Raw genomic sequence first — 16,467 nt, 5'->3', positions numbered from 1 at the left:
GGAGTTTGGCTGTTTAGATTTTCACTCAAGCAGTTATTTTTCCAACGAGTAGGTAGATATTTAAGCACTACCCTGAAACCAAAGCTTGTTTTTAGGGAAATATTCTAGTATTGTTTTTTCTCGGTGGCCCTGTTATAAAAAAAAATATTTACTGGCATTAAAAATAATGTCATATTCTAAGTACCTATATAACATTTTCTTCCACCTGTCTCGCCGTCTTACTTTGCCGTCATTTTATTTTCTCTCTCGTTAGAAATTTGAATAAGCATTTTCTCAGAGTGCACACGTATTGTTAGAGGATACTTTTCTTTAACAATATAGGTATCTAATCCATTTATCACTGTACGCAGTGGTTTATGCACGGATTGGTCTACCTATGATAATATTACCTATATTACATAAATAAATAGAAATTCGACGCGCCCCGCGATTTTATTTTAGTCTGATAAAATATGCTCTCCACTGGCACCTACCTAATTATTTCTTTAGCTTTTAGTAGGTACCTGGTACCTACATTATCTGCATCATTATTCTTTTTATCCCATGAAACCGTTTAACTTAAAAAAAATACTTATTTTATTTAGTTTACTGAATGCTTCAGAATTTCTGAACTGGAACTTGTTAGCCGCGGGTAACAGCAAATCGATGGCGATCAGTGTGTAACTTAACAAAAATTAGATTTTTAACCATAATTTATAAGAAACACTCACATACATTTTTATTCCCTATTCCTCAGCAGGCTCGGTTTCGGTAAAAAAAAAAATGGTTCTTAGATACCTCGCAATTTATGGGTTTCACTTTCATGAGACTTTTATGTATTGTAGATAATATATTTCATTTATCAATATAACAGGTAAGCCCATCCGGGTGAAACCGGGGCGGGCTAAATCTAGAAATATTTACACTGGGGCTGAACAATAGCAGTATTTTAAACGTCTACTTTACCTTGAGGAAACCCCTCATTCGATTATCTTATCCTCTGTTAAAGCTACGTGACCAAATTAGCAAAATTACAGACAAAGGAATAAGTAGGTATTGGAATTGAAATACGTCAAAGGAAAATCTCGAATCGGTGTTAATTTTGCGAAGAGAGATTTCTATAGCTTACTTATAGTAGAAAAGTACCTACTTTTTTTTGGTATTCTATCATATAGATGCATGAACCTAGGTAGTCTGTAATAATACCACATTAATTAGTACTATTAAGTAATGCCCAAGTTAATAAACAAAGGTTTGATATATCACTATCCTTATCATTACCCATGTTATAATAATGTGTATTTATTAGGATGTCCTTAATCACACTTATTCATGTAAGAGTACCTACGTAAGTACCTTTGAAAATATGGAAATAAATTGATAACTTTGAAATATTTCGTATTCATAGAATTTCTCTGCGCTTCTTTTCTATTTTTTTTTTTTTTTATGTATGTTCCCCGATTACTCAAAGACCCCTGGGCCGATTTGGAATTTTTTTTTTTGTTTGAAAGAGTATACTGTGCAGTTGGTCCCATATAAATTTGGTGAAGATCTGATGAATATCTTCGGAGATGGAGAACAGAACTCCTCAATAGATAGGAGCAAATTGCTCGCGATCACTGTAATAGCTTAGTAAACAGTAGGGTTTTAACTGGGCATAGCATATTATAGTACAGTGGGCCACTAAAAATTGTGAAATAAAAAAATTTCAAAAGAAAAATAAAACCGACTTCAAAAACCAAAAACACTAAAAAGTAGAAAATAATTTTTGTTTAGCTACACATGTAATGTACCTAGGTATGAAGTCGGGCGAGCTTCACTCTTGGATTTCTAATTTTGTTTTAATATGCTCGCTCGACTTCATACCTAGGTACATTACATGTGTAGCTAAACAAAAATTATTTTCTACTTTTTAGTGTTTTTGGTTTTTGAATTGGGTTTTATTTTTCTTTTGAAAATTTTTTTTAACGTAGAAAATTCTGACTAAACAATCAAGGGGATTTTTGAGAAAAGCATTTTAATACAAAGGGAATAAAGGGGCACAATTTAAATGGAAAATAGTCAGCCAAAGATTCTTAAGGACCTACCTGCTTATCTCAACTATGACGAGGTTCTCGTCCACAATCTTGTTCACAATAGAAACTAAAAGGTGCATCAACCTAATATGTGCCGCTTTGACTGCAGAAAAATCTTATAGCTAATCTCGCAGAGTTGTAGATAGATTCTATCAGAACGTGTTTACCCGACTAAGGCAAAACCAAAAGGAAGGGTTATGATTTTAGCAATCTATGTATGTATGTACCATGTATGTATGTACTTATGTAGGTTTGTATTTCATGTTCCACCGTAGCGCCTAAACTACCGAGCCGATTTTGATTAATGACGTGTCAATCGATTCCTTATTATGGTCCTTGTGACGTAGGCTTAATTTTATACGAAAAAATCTACCTAACGGACATTTTTGCTATTGTATCGAGTGGGATATCAAAATGAAAGAGAAAAAATTTTTGAGTTCATAGATATAAATATCGTATACAATGTTAAAATACACCAAGCGACAGAAAAACAATGTTACCACTTATATCTATCGGTTTTAGTACTGTTTAACTTCAATATATTATTTATTAGTATAAGTAATAAATATTATGTTTTCACGGTTTCCTAAAAAAAATGAATTTCTATTTTGGAAAACCCGTGCGTCAAAGCTACTTGAAGGTGTGCCCCACTTCCCGATACTTAAGTATATGTAGATAAGGGAATTCCTTTACATAACATTATTTTTTTACAACTTCATGTTTGCAATCAAGTCGCGTAGTGTGTAACATTTTTTTTTTCAATGATGATTGTAAGGCGATAGAATGCATTAATACGTTAGTCACAAACTATGACGCTAGTGGGTAAACTACGGGTGTTACGGCATCATATGTACGAATGGAAGCTTACAAACACAGCTTACATATACCTACCTACTAACTACTTGGGATGCAAATGTAAACTACAAGCACGTACAAACTCGTCAGCAAGCAATATATATTCCGAATGTATTGTAAATGCACATCATTCCTCTGTTTGGTTTCTGTGATTATAGCTGTAACTTAGATTTTATTTTCTAAATCGGTCAAATCTGAAATGAAGGTTTTAAACTTATTTGTGATTATTTTCTCAATGATGGCATTCTTCAGTGGGATACAAGCAAATCCAAAAGGCGGTGCCGGCAGCGTTATCAAAAAGGGCGGTAAAATTATTGTAAGTGATTATTGGATCACTTAATTCATAGGAAATTCAAATGCTTGAAGACCATCTTTGAACAGTGCGTGTTGCCAATGAAGACATAATATGGATCCGAAACCTAACAATGGGCCTCATAATAAATCTCAGTCACTCAGCGGGCCATGGAGAGTGTTATGCTTAAAGTTTCTCTACGTTACCAAATCAGAAACATTAACCGAAATAGCTTAGTGGTTTGCGAAGCTGAAATGGTAATGGGCAAGGAACACAATTGCTTCTTCTGTTTCCTTCTTTTTGTGTTGTGTTCCTTTTCATGTTATTGTGTGCAATAAAGATTTCATCTATCTATCTATCTATCTATGATGATATCAGCTTGTGGACAGCTGAATGCTAAGCAGAGTGCTTCCATACAACTTTGTCTTCAAAATTACCTACTATTTAATTACTTCGCTGGCCTGTCTCTCTACCTTGGCCTTCTACATTGGAAGCTGCCACTGATGCCTGTCTTGTCACCTGACTCTTCAAGTCGATCGGTTTAAAGAGTCAGGTCGTTGTGTTTGTCCATCCAACGATACCTACCTAACGCGTCCAGGGTGTTTCCCTACCAATCCTCTCTTGATGTCCAAGCCAACCAATTTGGTCTGGTTTAGTCTCAATGTCAGTTATACAACAAAATATTTCTTTTATCAATTATCTCTAAAATACTTAATACATTTTTCATTATTGCAGAAACACGGATTGGGTGCCGTAGGCGCTATTGGAACAGGCCACGAGATATACGAACATGTCCACAACAGAAACTAGAAACACGTTATTACTACCTAACTTATAATTATTTTATTTATTGTATAAAATATTATTCTACCTTTGTTTGTTGTGTTATGTACGATAATAGTAATAGGTAGGTACACTGGTACATATTATTTTCGATAGAGTAATTTCGTTAAGTTAAAATTAATTTTTATTTGTCAGAACTCAATAAACGCTTGTTTAGGAATTGCACTTTTAAATTTTTTTTTTAATTTTCATGATGGCCATTTCAAAATTTTTATTTAATTTATTGTTAAACTAGTAATAGAAAAACACATTCTGTGAAAGTTTCAAGTCTCTACCTATTATAGTTCACGAGATACAGCCCGCTGACAGACAGACGGACGGACAGACGGATGCACGGACAGACGGATGAACGGACACGGATGGACGGACGGACGGACAACAGAGGCTTAATAATAGAGTACCGTTGGCACCCTTCGGGTGCTTTTAAGTCTGACAAGCTAAGGGTAATCAAATTCAAGCGGATCTAACGGATAGATAATATTACCGTGCTAACGGCATTATCACCACTATCACACCACAAAGCGGTTTAATATTTCGGTACAATATACAATCAAGAAGACATTAAGGGCACTTAGAAAGTTAGACATAGTATTATTATTATCAGACGATTGTAACAGATAACATAATGTCGCTTGTCATTAAAAGTTAGTCATAATCATAAAGCATAGCTATTTTGTCCACATCCATATTCATATAATAAATACGAAAATGTGTCTGTCTGCCTGTTACCTTTGTACGGTCCATTCATTTAACCGATTTTGACAAAAAGAACCGAGATATCTTGCGTTCCTGCGTTCCTGAGATAGACATAGACTTAGACAGTATACTTTTAATCCTGGAAAATCAAGGAGTTCCCACGAGATTTTTAAAGGCCCATCCGTTTAACCGATTTTGACAAAGGTAAGGGGGTACATCAGGGATAACTTGCATCTCTGAGACTAGTATAGGGATTTTATCCCGGAAAATTGAAAAGCCGGCATCTTCTAGTTGAAATAATAATTATTATTATTGGAGTTTGAATTATGTTTAACGCATTCATTGTTCGTGCATAAAATGAATTGGTTAGGTATCTATGCAAATTTTCAAATGGGCGTTATTGCTGACATCGATTGCGCAGGCATCCCACAAGAGCTAGTCATTCATGAGCACGATCGCATAAGCTTCCTTACCTACCTATTAGAAGATCCGCAGCAAATACCATGTGCATTGAAATGTGCAAGTCGATCGTAACAACACAGATGCATAAGTTATCTATCATAGAGCATCGTATCCTACGAATAACGGCCACGACGGCCGGAGCGGCCTAGTTCCCTCTGCAACCCGTCATGACGAAGAATTTGAAACATGCAGTATACACCTAATGAACCTGGTTCATCTGGTCGCCATAAATATTTTTATCTGGTTACCATTAACATTGTAATCACCTTGACTTTTAGTTACCAAAATTATTCATCCTTGGCCTTATCCGGTTTTACGTGATCAGAGTTGGATATCTCAAACAGCTGTTTAAATATTGACTACTTACCAACGTTAAGATAGTGTTCAGTATGTAGATACGTCTACCGTTTTTAAATCGGTATAGTTTTATCAAACCAATGTTTTTTAATAGACCTACCTATCTTTATGAGACTGGGTTTCTTCTAACACAGATCGTCGGCGCCGCAACTTAGCCGAAGTACCTACCTAGATAAGCAATTATTAGGAAATTAGGTATTTACCTAGGGCAAACGAACTTTTGGGAAAAGACCCCTGAATTATTATGTTAGCAAATTAGTTACCAATGAGCATTAATTATTATCGCAAATTCTCATAAAACACAACTAAATGCATAAACAAATTTAAAATCGATCACATAATACTGCAGTTAGGTAAACGGTAAAGCCCAACCAATTTTTATTTTATTTAACTATTAAGGTGGTAATTCACTATTTGAGGATGGTCGAATAAGGTCGAAGTAGTACCTATTTCGACCATCCTATCTACCTATATTACTATATAAGATTTTTCAAAAATAATACATACTTATTTAAAATTTTACCGATAACCAGACGTATACGAATCCTATGGAGTTCATAGCAGTGGCAACATACTGAGCAGGCAGTATTATTATCAGCGGTTCTATTGAATGATGCAACAATGCGTTACTATGGCATTCATCGGTATAAATTGAGCTGATAATGATATGAGGCTGTCTCTCTCCTTCGTGTTAGTAACGAACTCATGCTATCGCATCTGTGTTTTGTATACTGGTTCAAAAGAGTAAAGACTTCCTTAGCACACACTCGGAGACAGTCGGCGTAAATCGTCATGCAAGGTTTTCTGCACCGCTTCAATCGATACGCCTAAATCATCACAGAATATGAGAATAGTGTTATTACAATTTAATTCGTGAATAGTGTCTCCGTATCCTAATATTTATAAACTAGTAATGAAATTAGTTAAGTGATATTTCCATTAAAATCGAATTAGATTCAGAATACGCGGAAACATATACGACCACGAGACTCTGACAGCTCCCAGTCGGCGAAATATTTCTGCCACGATAGGAACTATATTTTTAGAGAAGTTTTTATGAAGTGCACAAAATATAAATTGCATTTATAGAAAGGTAAGGGTTATATTTTTTTTTTCTATCTTGATATTTTTACCGGGCTTTTATTATAGGTCACACACAAAATTATTAAAAACCACTGCACCATATACCTACCTGCCTAGAATTTGATTGCGAGGGTGGCTGTTGTGTGCTATTAAAATATTTTATAGTACCTACTTAATTAAATTATGGGTAGGTAGGTAACAACTTTACAACAGAAAAAGATATTTCCACTTTGTTTTCTTTTTATAATGTACTTTACTTAGATAAGAATATATTAATCTGGCGAAGTCCGCTTAGCTTGGTTATAATGTAGTCATAACACGTGGGTCGTGGGCATATAATTAAAATTCACAGACGGAAGCTGAGAATTTTATTCGACGAGTTGGTTTTTTTGTTATAATTTATTGCTCAGCTCGAATAAAGCTTAGGTACTCAATTCAAATTTAAATTCTAAGTCTGGGTAACTTTTAGATATTCAATTTGACCTCTAAGCATAAAAGTGAGTCTACGTTTTCAATTTGGATGATTATGTATTTTAATTCATCACAATTCGTTCGACAATAGGTTTTAGAAAACACATTTATTTTCTATAACTGGGTAGGTATTATGTTTTCTGTGTTTTTTAAACGTTGTGTTATAACCTCGTTAGTAATAATAATTAGTATTAAAAATATTAATAATACGTACCACTACGTAGACAGTTTACTAATTTTTACCTTCTTCGTTTTATTTCAGGACATCATGTGCGGAATTTGGGCAACGTTTGGAGTTGAAGGCGGCTTGACCGCGACGTGTCTCAAATGTTTTACCGCGATCAACCATCGAGGACCAGACGCATGGCGCATTGAACAAGACGCGAGGGAGCCTCTCGCCATACTGGGCTTCCAGAGGCTGGCCATCGTGGACGGGCTACACGGCATGCAACCCATGCGGCTACATCGCTATCCTCGCATCACTCTCATCTGCAACGGCGAAATCTACAACTTTAATAGATTACGCGAACAATACCACTATCCATATGAAACTAACTGCGATGTAGAAGCCATCATTCACAACTATGAGAATTTTGGAATCGCCGACGCTGTAAAACGACTCGATGGAGTTTTTGCTTTTTGTCTAGTTGACGGCGAGAAGAGAAAAGTTTATATCGCAAGAGATCCATACGGTGTAAGACCTCTGTTTAAACTACAAGATGACGAAAAAGGAATCATGGCAATCTGTTCGGAAGCTAAAGGTCTTATTGGAATTAAACAGAAAGCGGGCGAAAAATCTACTTTGGGACAGTTCCCACCTGGCCATTTCGAGGAATGGGACATTTTAGAAGATGGAAAAGTAAAACATAATCATACGGAGCAATATTTCAAACCAGGGATGCCGCCGCGATTCATCCCATTTGTGTCAGAAAATGAACTTTCCAAATTCAATGTGTACGAGAAAACTGCCCATCTATTGGAGGCAGCTTGCAAAAAGAGACTAATGTCGGATAGACGTATTGGCTGCCTTCTTAGTGGAGGACTAGACTCTTCACTTATTACCGCTTTAGTTGTGAAGCTAGCTAAGGTACATAAATTGCCATATAAAATACAAACGTTTGCAATCGGAATGGGAGATTCGCCTGATCTGATTGCCGCTCGCACGGTCGCCGACTACCTCGGGACAGAACACCATGAAGTCAAATTTGACGAAAATGATGTTAGAGAAGCGTTAGACAACGTAATTTATCATTTAGAATCGTTTGACATTACAACAATACGTGCGAGTTTGCCGATGTATCTTCTCTCGAAATATATAAAGGAGAACACCGATACCACTGTTGTGTTCAGTGGGGAGGGTGCCGATGAGTTAGCGCAAGGCTATATTTATTTCCGAGATGCTCCAAACGAAACAGCTGCACACGAGGAAAGCATAAGATTGCTTTCAGATATTTACTTGTACGATGGATTAAGAGCAGATCGAACGACTAGTGCGTTTAGTTTAGAACTTAGAGTACCATTTTTAGACATTCAATTTACAAGCCACTATCTAAGTATAGAACCTACCTTCCGCCAACCTCAGAACGGAGTCGAAAAGCATTTGCTGCGGAAAAGTTTCGCCAAAAGTGGTCTATTGCCAGATTCGATTTTATACAGACATAAAGAGGCATTCAGCGATGGTGTAGCTTCAGTAAAAAAATCATTATTTACAATAATAGAAGAAGTGATTAAAGAAAGGTTGCCTGAAAACAACTTACGTTTCCCTGGACTGCAACCGAGTACTGCCGAGTCTAAATATTACCGGTACGTGTTTGAGAAATCCTTCCCTGGCCAGTATAACTTCACTCCATACTACTGGATGCCAAAATGGGTGCAAGTCTCCGACCCCTCAGCCAGATTTATCAAACATTACGCTGCTTCATAAATTTATTTTAATAACAAAATTGTGTGTATTTTCTCCGATGATAATTTAGTATTTATTTGTAAAATTGTCTTTAAATAACACGTTAAAATAAGACGAAAATAAAAATATTTTATATTTGTTGAAAATTTATTTCTGATTTACCTTGATTTTTTTTTATACTACTAGTAACCAGACAAATTACTAAATGACACCAGCTGATGCTTCATATACCCAAGCATAACTTTAAGCAGTAGGTAGGATATTTTTGTATTATCAAGACGGATTTTTATGTGGAAATTATTCCAGCTACTTAAAACGCATGACGCCATAAGCCAATGGCGGCCTAATAGAATTAACAAAGTTCTCCAAGCAAAGGCAGTTCCGCGATATTACCGGGACTTTCGGTTTTTGTATAGGAATTTCTTCAAAAGTCACCTTTTCATTGTTTCGTTTTCGATTTCGAGTAAAGTAAGTTGACATATCCGTAGAATATTCACTCATCATGTCGCATAGGGATAATTCGGAATGACCTTTCAGTTCCTCTTTTGTAGACGTAGTTTTTTCAGCAAATACAACGGCTCTTTCGGTTGATTTATCACAACTAAACATTTCCGATTTGGTTTCAGACTCTTCATCTTTCAATACTCTTGCTTCTTTGCTTGATAATAAATTCATAACCATGGCGATGTGGCAATCGGGACAGAAGGTATCTTTGCGAAAAGTAAGATCATTTGTAAGAGATTTAGTACCAAACAGAGTCTGAGGGAATCGGTCTTTAAAACTTTTGCTGTTTTTCACCTGAACTTCCTTGTCGTAGCACCCGAAACCAATATCCAGCAATGAATTATTATGAATAGCACATAATTTACATTTGCATGTGTTATTGGCTAGTTCCAGTTTCAATTCTCGCAGTTCGGCCGGCTCAGTGGTATCATCAGGTATTATTTTCCACATCTTGGTGTCAAGAGCATTCTAACTAAGTGCTTTCCATTAGGTACGTACTTACATGTCGATAAGCAAATGCATTTTATCATTTTATTGCGTGATCGATACCAATGGGTCGGTCATCATTTTTTCTATTTCATTTCATTTCATTTTGTATCATATATTTTTTTTGCCTATATTATTACGTGTCAAAATGGTTTCAAATCATCGAATTACAGGCAACCATAGAGATATTATAAGGCATTTATAAGGGCTGTGCCGTCAGTGTGCCGTCATTACTGATTAGAATCCAAAAAAAAATATGTTAAAAAACATCTAATAATAATATATTTATGAGTAAAGCACTTAAAACTAGTAAAATATACAAATGTAAAAGTGAAAAACACTTGTTCTTTCAGGATAATTTTAAAAATTTAAAAAGAGAACTGGATAATTTATATAAAAGATCATAAAAATGGAATTAAAAGGTCCAATCTTCATAGGGTTTGGGGTTTATCCAATGATATAATAGATAGGGGTTATCAACCCAAACGAGTATGGAGGTCGCTTAGTAATTGTATAATAATACCTATCATTTACCAATATTGCATGAATGATGCTTATGCACAAATATAAAATATGAAAAAAGCTAAAGCCAATAAAGGACAAAAGCCCGCAAACCCAACATCAAAAGTAGGTTACCTAGATAGTTTATCTTTGTATGAAAATTTGTTATTATTAAATGAAAAAATGTATCAAACAAATCATGAAAAGATAATAGACTTATTATATTACTTCGGAAAAGATTTACTTACTAAAACTTACCTATATTTTTATTATAGCCTTTATTGCTGATAGTTGAATATTTTCAACTATCAGCGTGTCCTGTTGACACATCCAGCAACTTCCACCTTTGCCTGTCACGCGCTATCCTTTTCCATATTACTCCTCCTACTTTTCTTATGTCGTCTTCCCATCGCCTGTATTGTTTCTCTCTTTTCAACTGAGTCTGTCCTTTTCATATTGCATTAGTAAGAAAAGGATGCGAATACTCGATTTAGTTGCCAACAGAATCGGTACCAGTGTCCATTCCCAGTAAATCAGTTAAACGGATGGGCCGTGAAAAACTCGTAGGTAGGTACACACTCCCACATTTATAGTAATAGTAAGGAAGTAAGAATATTATTGGTTGACAGAATACCAAACTAGGTTGGTACCCTTAAATATTAATTAAGTAGTTAAAATCATAGAGGTATAATTATAATACGTCCATGGTTAAAATATACCTGTAATACATATTCCGTTAATATTGAAATGATATCACGAGGAAATATTTTTTTTTAGCCATTTTGCGATTGCAGACGACGATGTAATTGTGAAACTTGTCCAGATATCAGACAAGTGATCGATATACCAGATATTAAAACAGTTAAACTTGTTCCGGAGGCTAAAAAGAAATTATCTACGGATTTGAAACCTAAAACTGCAAGCAAATGCACACTTCGCGAAGTTAGAAGGCCAAGTTTATTAGACGTCATGAAAAATGATGAGGAATGCAACTGTGAAAAAATGGCACGAGCCGTCCGTTCAAACGTACACAAGAATCTTGATATACACGGGCATGCACGAACCTCTAAAGATACAGAATAAAACTAAGGCCATTTGATATAATTAAAGTATATTTCATTGTATAACAAAGCGATATAAATATATTAAAGTTCCTTCAGACGTGCAGCGGCAAAAATGTCGCCAGGCACAATATTGTATGAAAGCGCGTAGTTCCGTTTACACGTGTCGACTTAGTCGCGTAGTTCCATTTACACGTTACGACTTAGTCGCTTTCAACGGCTGTCGCGAACGAACGATCAATACCAAAAACATTGCCAGCCAAGAACTCTACCACTCGCACGCAAGCGCAGCGGTCGCCCAGATCGCAACCGCCGTGAGTAACTTTAATATAGTTTGTGACTGGCCACTGCCTAGCAATATTTTTGCCACCGCAGCGTGGTCCGTCTGAATAGACACTAAGGATTCGGAATTGATATTAAACAGATTGTGATTTTACATTTCTATTCAATAAATGGTCAAACATAACTACTCGTTTATAATTTTTTCTGAAGAAAACAGGGTGAATCTAAAAAAATACACTGTAACAAACAAATCATTCATGAATGTTATTTGCCGCACCATTTTCGATATGTTGTGTTTTTTTGAAGTTTTCGCTCAAATAATTCCAATACTTTGATCTGATTTTGTCGTACTTAGAGGACAAGGCTTGGCATAACTCGATCGCGCGATCGGCACAATATATACTGTTTGTCTCACCTTTCTTGATGGCTTCGTCACAGATGTCGATAATAAACGCTAGTAGGTACGGGGAGCGACACCTATTTTTAAACAATTCCTCGCAGAAGGATAAGACAACTGCATTACCACCTAATCCACGTTTGTCGTGCAATAGAACACCACGTAGATAATTCCACGCGCTTTCGTTATTTTTGACGAATTTAATTTTGTCCAATGTGTAACAGATTTCTCTCTGGACATTGAGGTCTGACCAGCCGTGGTGGTTGTTCATGACGAAATAGCGCTGGTTCCAAGCGGAGTTGTTGCGTACGTCATCGGATATCAGGTTGTCTACGAAATCCATTTCGTTGTCGAAAAGTCTGAAAAAAATATATTTTTATTTAAAACACATACATTTTAACTACTACATTTACGAAGTCTATTCTGGTGTATCAAAAATCTAGCCTTATTACTTAGCTATAATTACTAACGTCTTATTATTTAGTTATAACGACTAACGACCACACGCGTAGGGCTTTCAAATACAATAAAAATTCCAAATTCCATCATAGGGAGTACAATAGTATCTACTTTGAATAGTTTAAGTTTTATGTCTCTACCAGTCACTTGGGCTATTAAAAAATACATATCGAAGATTTCATCATCAGCAGTGAAATGACTGTGGTCTGAACAGACTTAAGGCACTCCACAGCAGCGATAGCTAGAAAGAAGCAAGTCCAACCCCTGCCGGTTCCGCAATTTTTGATATATTTTAAAAATTATTTTGGAATTTCCATGTATGTAAAACATGAATCTTACCCAAAAGTCTTCATAGCCCACTGCCTGTGTTGCCAGGCGTGATAGTTTTTGGGATCCTGAATAAGTGCATCGCCAGTCAGCTCTAATTCTAACGATGAGTCTTGCAACCATTCTACTAGCACTCTCCTATGATGCCATACCTAGAAATTAAACAACAATATTCTATGTAAATATAACAATCAATTCAGTGTAATTCTAACAAAAACTGACCAAGTGCGAGACGGACTCACACACGGAGGGTTCTATACCAGCATACAAGAAATATCACTTTTTTTTAAGGCAGCCATTTAAAATTGTTATTTTTGTTATAGCCGGAATAGAAATACTCATTCTGTGAAAATATTAAAGCATAATATGTGAAACCTTTTTTTAACCTTCCCAGTTTTGGATGCAAAAGAAAATTTCAACTTTCTACCTATTACCTTACCCAGTCGTCTTTATTGAAATACTAGCTGATGCCCGCGACTTCGTTCGCGTGGATGTAGGTTTTTTAAAATTCCCGTGGGAACTCTTTGATTTTCCGGGATAAAAAGTAGCCTATGTGCTAATCCAGGGTATAATCTATCTCCATTCTAAATTTCAGCCCAATCCATCCAGTAGTTTTTGCGTGAAGGAATAACACACACACACACATGCATACAAAATCACACACACACAAACAAAGTGTGATATCAGTGCATACAACAAGATAAAAATAATAGTAATAAGTTGGCCTAATGGCTTACTTTTATCTTTATGAATGAATGATAAAATAATACAACTTTTATAAAAACTTTAATTATTATTTAATACCTCTATTTATATGATAAGATAACAAAACACACTCACTTGATAGTTCTTTGGAGATTGTTTTATGACAGATTCCACGTAATCTAGTTCAGATCTTAAATTGGTATTTAATTCTTTCAGCAAATCTCTCCTGAAAATAATGTTACAAACGTAATTATAGCTAAAGCTTTAAAATTACCACAACCAATTTACTGAATAAAATTCTGTATTTTTATTATGTTTCAAATTAGCTACACTTAGGGTCATATCAGACACGGTGCGTTTAGAGCATCAGCGATCGGTGATCAAGTTGCTTTTCAAAAACACAATACTGCTTTTGAACGCTCTACTCCACATTTTCGGAAGCTGATTGTCGGAAACTCTATACCATGTCCAAACGCTAAAACGCGGGATTTTAATATAGCGCAGCAATCGAACTACTTTTATTTTGTAAACTAGCTTATGTCCACAACTTCGTCCATGTTCATTCATTCTACACAAATTTCAAACCCCTAACTTACCCCCTTAAAGGTTTAAATTTTAAAAATTCTTATGTGGATGTCTATCTCACAACAGCTATCTGCATACCAAATTTCAGCCCGATCCGCCAGTAGTTTGAGCATTGATAAATCAATCAGTCAGTTTTCCTTTTATATATTTAGATACAAGTAAATATTTTGTTGATACACACCTATACTGCCACACAGTGTAATTAGCTGGATTAAGTTCAACAGCATCTTTAGTCAAATGTAAGGCTCTCTCTGAAATTTCATTTTTTTGCAGCACAGCTCTGAAGTAGTCATATACATCTTCAACTGAAACATAATAAAATATATACTTCTTACACATAATTAGCAGTTGCCAGGGATTTTGTCAGAGTCCAAGATATTTTCCATGCAAAGCAGGGAATACAACATTCTTTTTTTGTAAAATTTCTTTGTAATTGGATACTGGATAACTACACCCAATAAGAAACCTACCTGCCCAATTTCAAGCTTGTACCCCTTAAAGTTCCTGAGATTATTCATTCATAATTATTAGTCAACAAGTGAGTGGTTTCAGAGTTACATTTATATTATAGATTTTGATAAGGTCCAATTGCATTTGTGCTACTCTGTGTGACATGACAGGGCGCGCAGTTGCCTGCAGAATCGTTCTAGTATGACTTGCTCCATACAAAACACACATAAACTATATCCGCATCGCACCGCATCGCGTAGTTACCTACCACGTCACTCAAGTGTGCCTTGCTTCATACAAACTCATATATTGAGCTATACTATTGTTGCCGCGTCGCGCAGCGCAGCGCAAATACGTTTAGGTCTTTAATCCCAAGGCTTCAACTACTGCAAGTTACATACATTTGTCCTCTGTATCTCAATTAACAATTTCAGAATAATTTACAGAACAATGGAGCCCAGAATGATGTATTAAAGATAACACTGTTAATTACTAGACTTTTCCTTATATACAATATAAAGTGTAACATTTTTTTCTTATGTTCTAGTAGCAACAGCCAATAACCTTTAATTTAACATACAACCTTCATTCAGACAAGGTTATTTTTTTAGGACCAAAATATGTATTAAGTATTCAGTGAACTGGACACAGAATTGTTATAGAAGATTTTAATGTAGTTATTTTACTTAAAAATTAAGCTTTTCTTCTTGCATTCTGCTCTATAGCTAAAAAATTCTGCCACTTGAAGTCTGTTTTAGTAAACGAATGCATGGAATTTTAAAATTAGCTAGTCTTAGATATAGCTCCCATTACAAAGTGCAAACAAGTTTAATATAGAAGACAGCTGCAAGCCCTAAAACCTAAAATACATTATAGTTGTTTGCTAACTTACATTTTTCTGAATGAGCGATGACTACAACTGGCGTAGGGCCATCATCTTCAGGCACCGGTGTAATGTCGCTCCAGTCTGGTCTATCTTTATAGAATACCCAGGATATATCACTATCACCACTGTCCGACATTTTTTCACTGTTTTTCTCTCTTGCAATTGAATTAAAAGGATTTACAAAACAGGTCGGTTGATGCCAGTATTAAACCTCGCCGAATAGTTGTTCAAACAAAGTGTACAAATACAAGGTAGCGAGCGCTATAAATATATGTCCTATCTAGGTCGGTAGTCTTAAAGTATTTGCACCTATCTTTATTTATACACTTAGTACAGGTAATTTAATACAATCTTATTTGATGCTAAATGAAATTGTAATTATTTTAGCGCATTCCCTATTTATTTGTATTCCCAAACCCATCTTTCATTCTGTCATAAAGTGTTACCAACTTTCAACAATATTTATCCCTAAAGTTTGTGTCAAAAACCCCTAAAATAGCCTTAATTATTGAGTTGTCCTCCTAAAAAATATATGAATATAAATTCATAATGATTTGGAAATAATATGCAGTAAAATGTTTCAAAAGTTTTTTATTTTAAGTTATTTAATACATAAAATATTTCGTCTTCGTCTGAAGATTCAGATTTTTGAAATCATACATGTTGACATTGAATGAATTTAACATATTATTGGATGGATTAAATGTTGTACAAGATCACCATTTCGATTTGATGTAAATCGGACCATCATGATGCTTTGCAACATTTTAATAGATAGTCTATTCCGTAACTCACTCGCGTTTGAAAT

General features: G+C 35.3%; 3 protein-coding genes across 3 annotated transcripts; 1 reads left to right on the top strand and 2 right to left on the bottom strand.

Moving 5' to 3' along the window:
• Positions 1-6,304: 6,304 nt before the first annotated feature.
• LOC123870530 (asparagine synthetase [glutamine-hydrolyzing]) lies at positions 6,305-9,153 on the top strand. The gene is made up of 2 exons (XM_045913877.1): positions 6,305-6,652; positions 7,376-9,153. Exon 2 carries the CDS (start codon positions 7,382-7,384, stop codon positions 9,035-9,037), a length of 1,656 nt encoding a protein of 551 aa, XP_045769833.1. The 5' UTR covers positions 6,305-6,652; positions 7,376-7,381; the 3' UTR covers positions 9,038-9,153.
• Positions 9,154-9,174: 21 nt separating this feature from the next.
• LOC123870484 lies at positions 9,175-10,087 on the bottom strand. The gene is made up of 2 exons (XM_045913811.1): positions 10,070-10,087; positions 9,175-9,988 (listed from the first exon to the last, which is right to left on the bottom strand). The coding sequence occupies exons 1-2, from the start codon at positions 10,085-10,087 to the stop codon at positions 9,323-9,325; spliced, it is 684 nt and encodes a 227-aa protein (XP_045769767.1). The 3' UTR covers positions 9,175-9,322.
• Positions 10,088-11,607: 1,520 nt separating this feature from the next.
• On the bottom strand, positions 11,608-16,098 carry LOC123870532 (protein farnesyltransferase/geranylgeranyltransferase type-1 subunit alpha). Its single transcript, XM_045913879.1, has 5 exons — positions 15,666-16,098; positions 14,505-14,628; positions 13,874-13,964; positions 13,046-13,185; positions 11,608-12,606 (listed from the first exon to the last, which is right to left on the bottom strand). The coding sequence occupies exons 1-5, from the start codon at positions 15,793-15,795 to the stop codon at positions 12,102-12,104; spliced, it is 990 nt and encodes a 329-aa protein (XP_045769835.1). The 5' UTR covers positions 15,796-16,098; the 3' UTR covers positions 11,608-12,101.
• Positions 16,099-16,467: the final 369 nt, after the last annotated feature.

Source organism: Maniola jurtina, chromosome 12, assembly GCF_905333055.1.
Source record: "Maniola jurtina chromosome 12, ilManJurt1.1, whole genome shotgun sequence".
NCBI classification, from domain to species: Eukaryota; Metazoa; Arthropoda; class Insecta; order Lepidoptera; family Nymphalidae; genus Maniola; species Maniola jurtina.
The sequence above is the reverse complement of the archived record's forward strand: the minus strand, read 5'-3'. Positions and strand labels throughout refer to the sequence as shown.

Coding starts and splice junctions, on each gene's coding strand:
- LOC123870532 (XM_045913879.1), bottom strand. CDS start 15,795: ATGTCGGACAGTGGTGATAGTGATATATCCTGGGTATTCTATAAAGAT. Junction 13,965..14,504: donor TACACTGTGTGGCAGTATAG/GTGTGTATCAAC, acceptor CATTATTTTCAG/GAGAGATTTGCTGAAAGAAT. Junction 13,186..13,873: donor AATCTCCAAAGAACTATCAA/GTGAGTGTGTTT, acceptor TTTAATTTCTAG/GTATGGCATCATAGGAGAGT.
- LOC123870530 (XM_045913877.1), top strand. CDS start 7,382: ATGTGCGGAATTTGGGCAACGTTTGGAGTTGAAGGCGGCTTGACCGCG.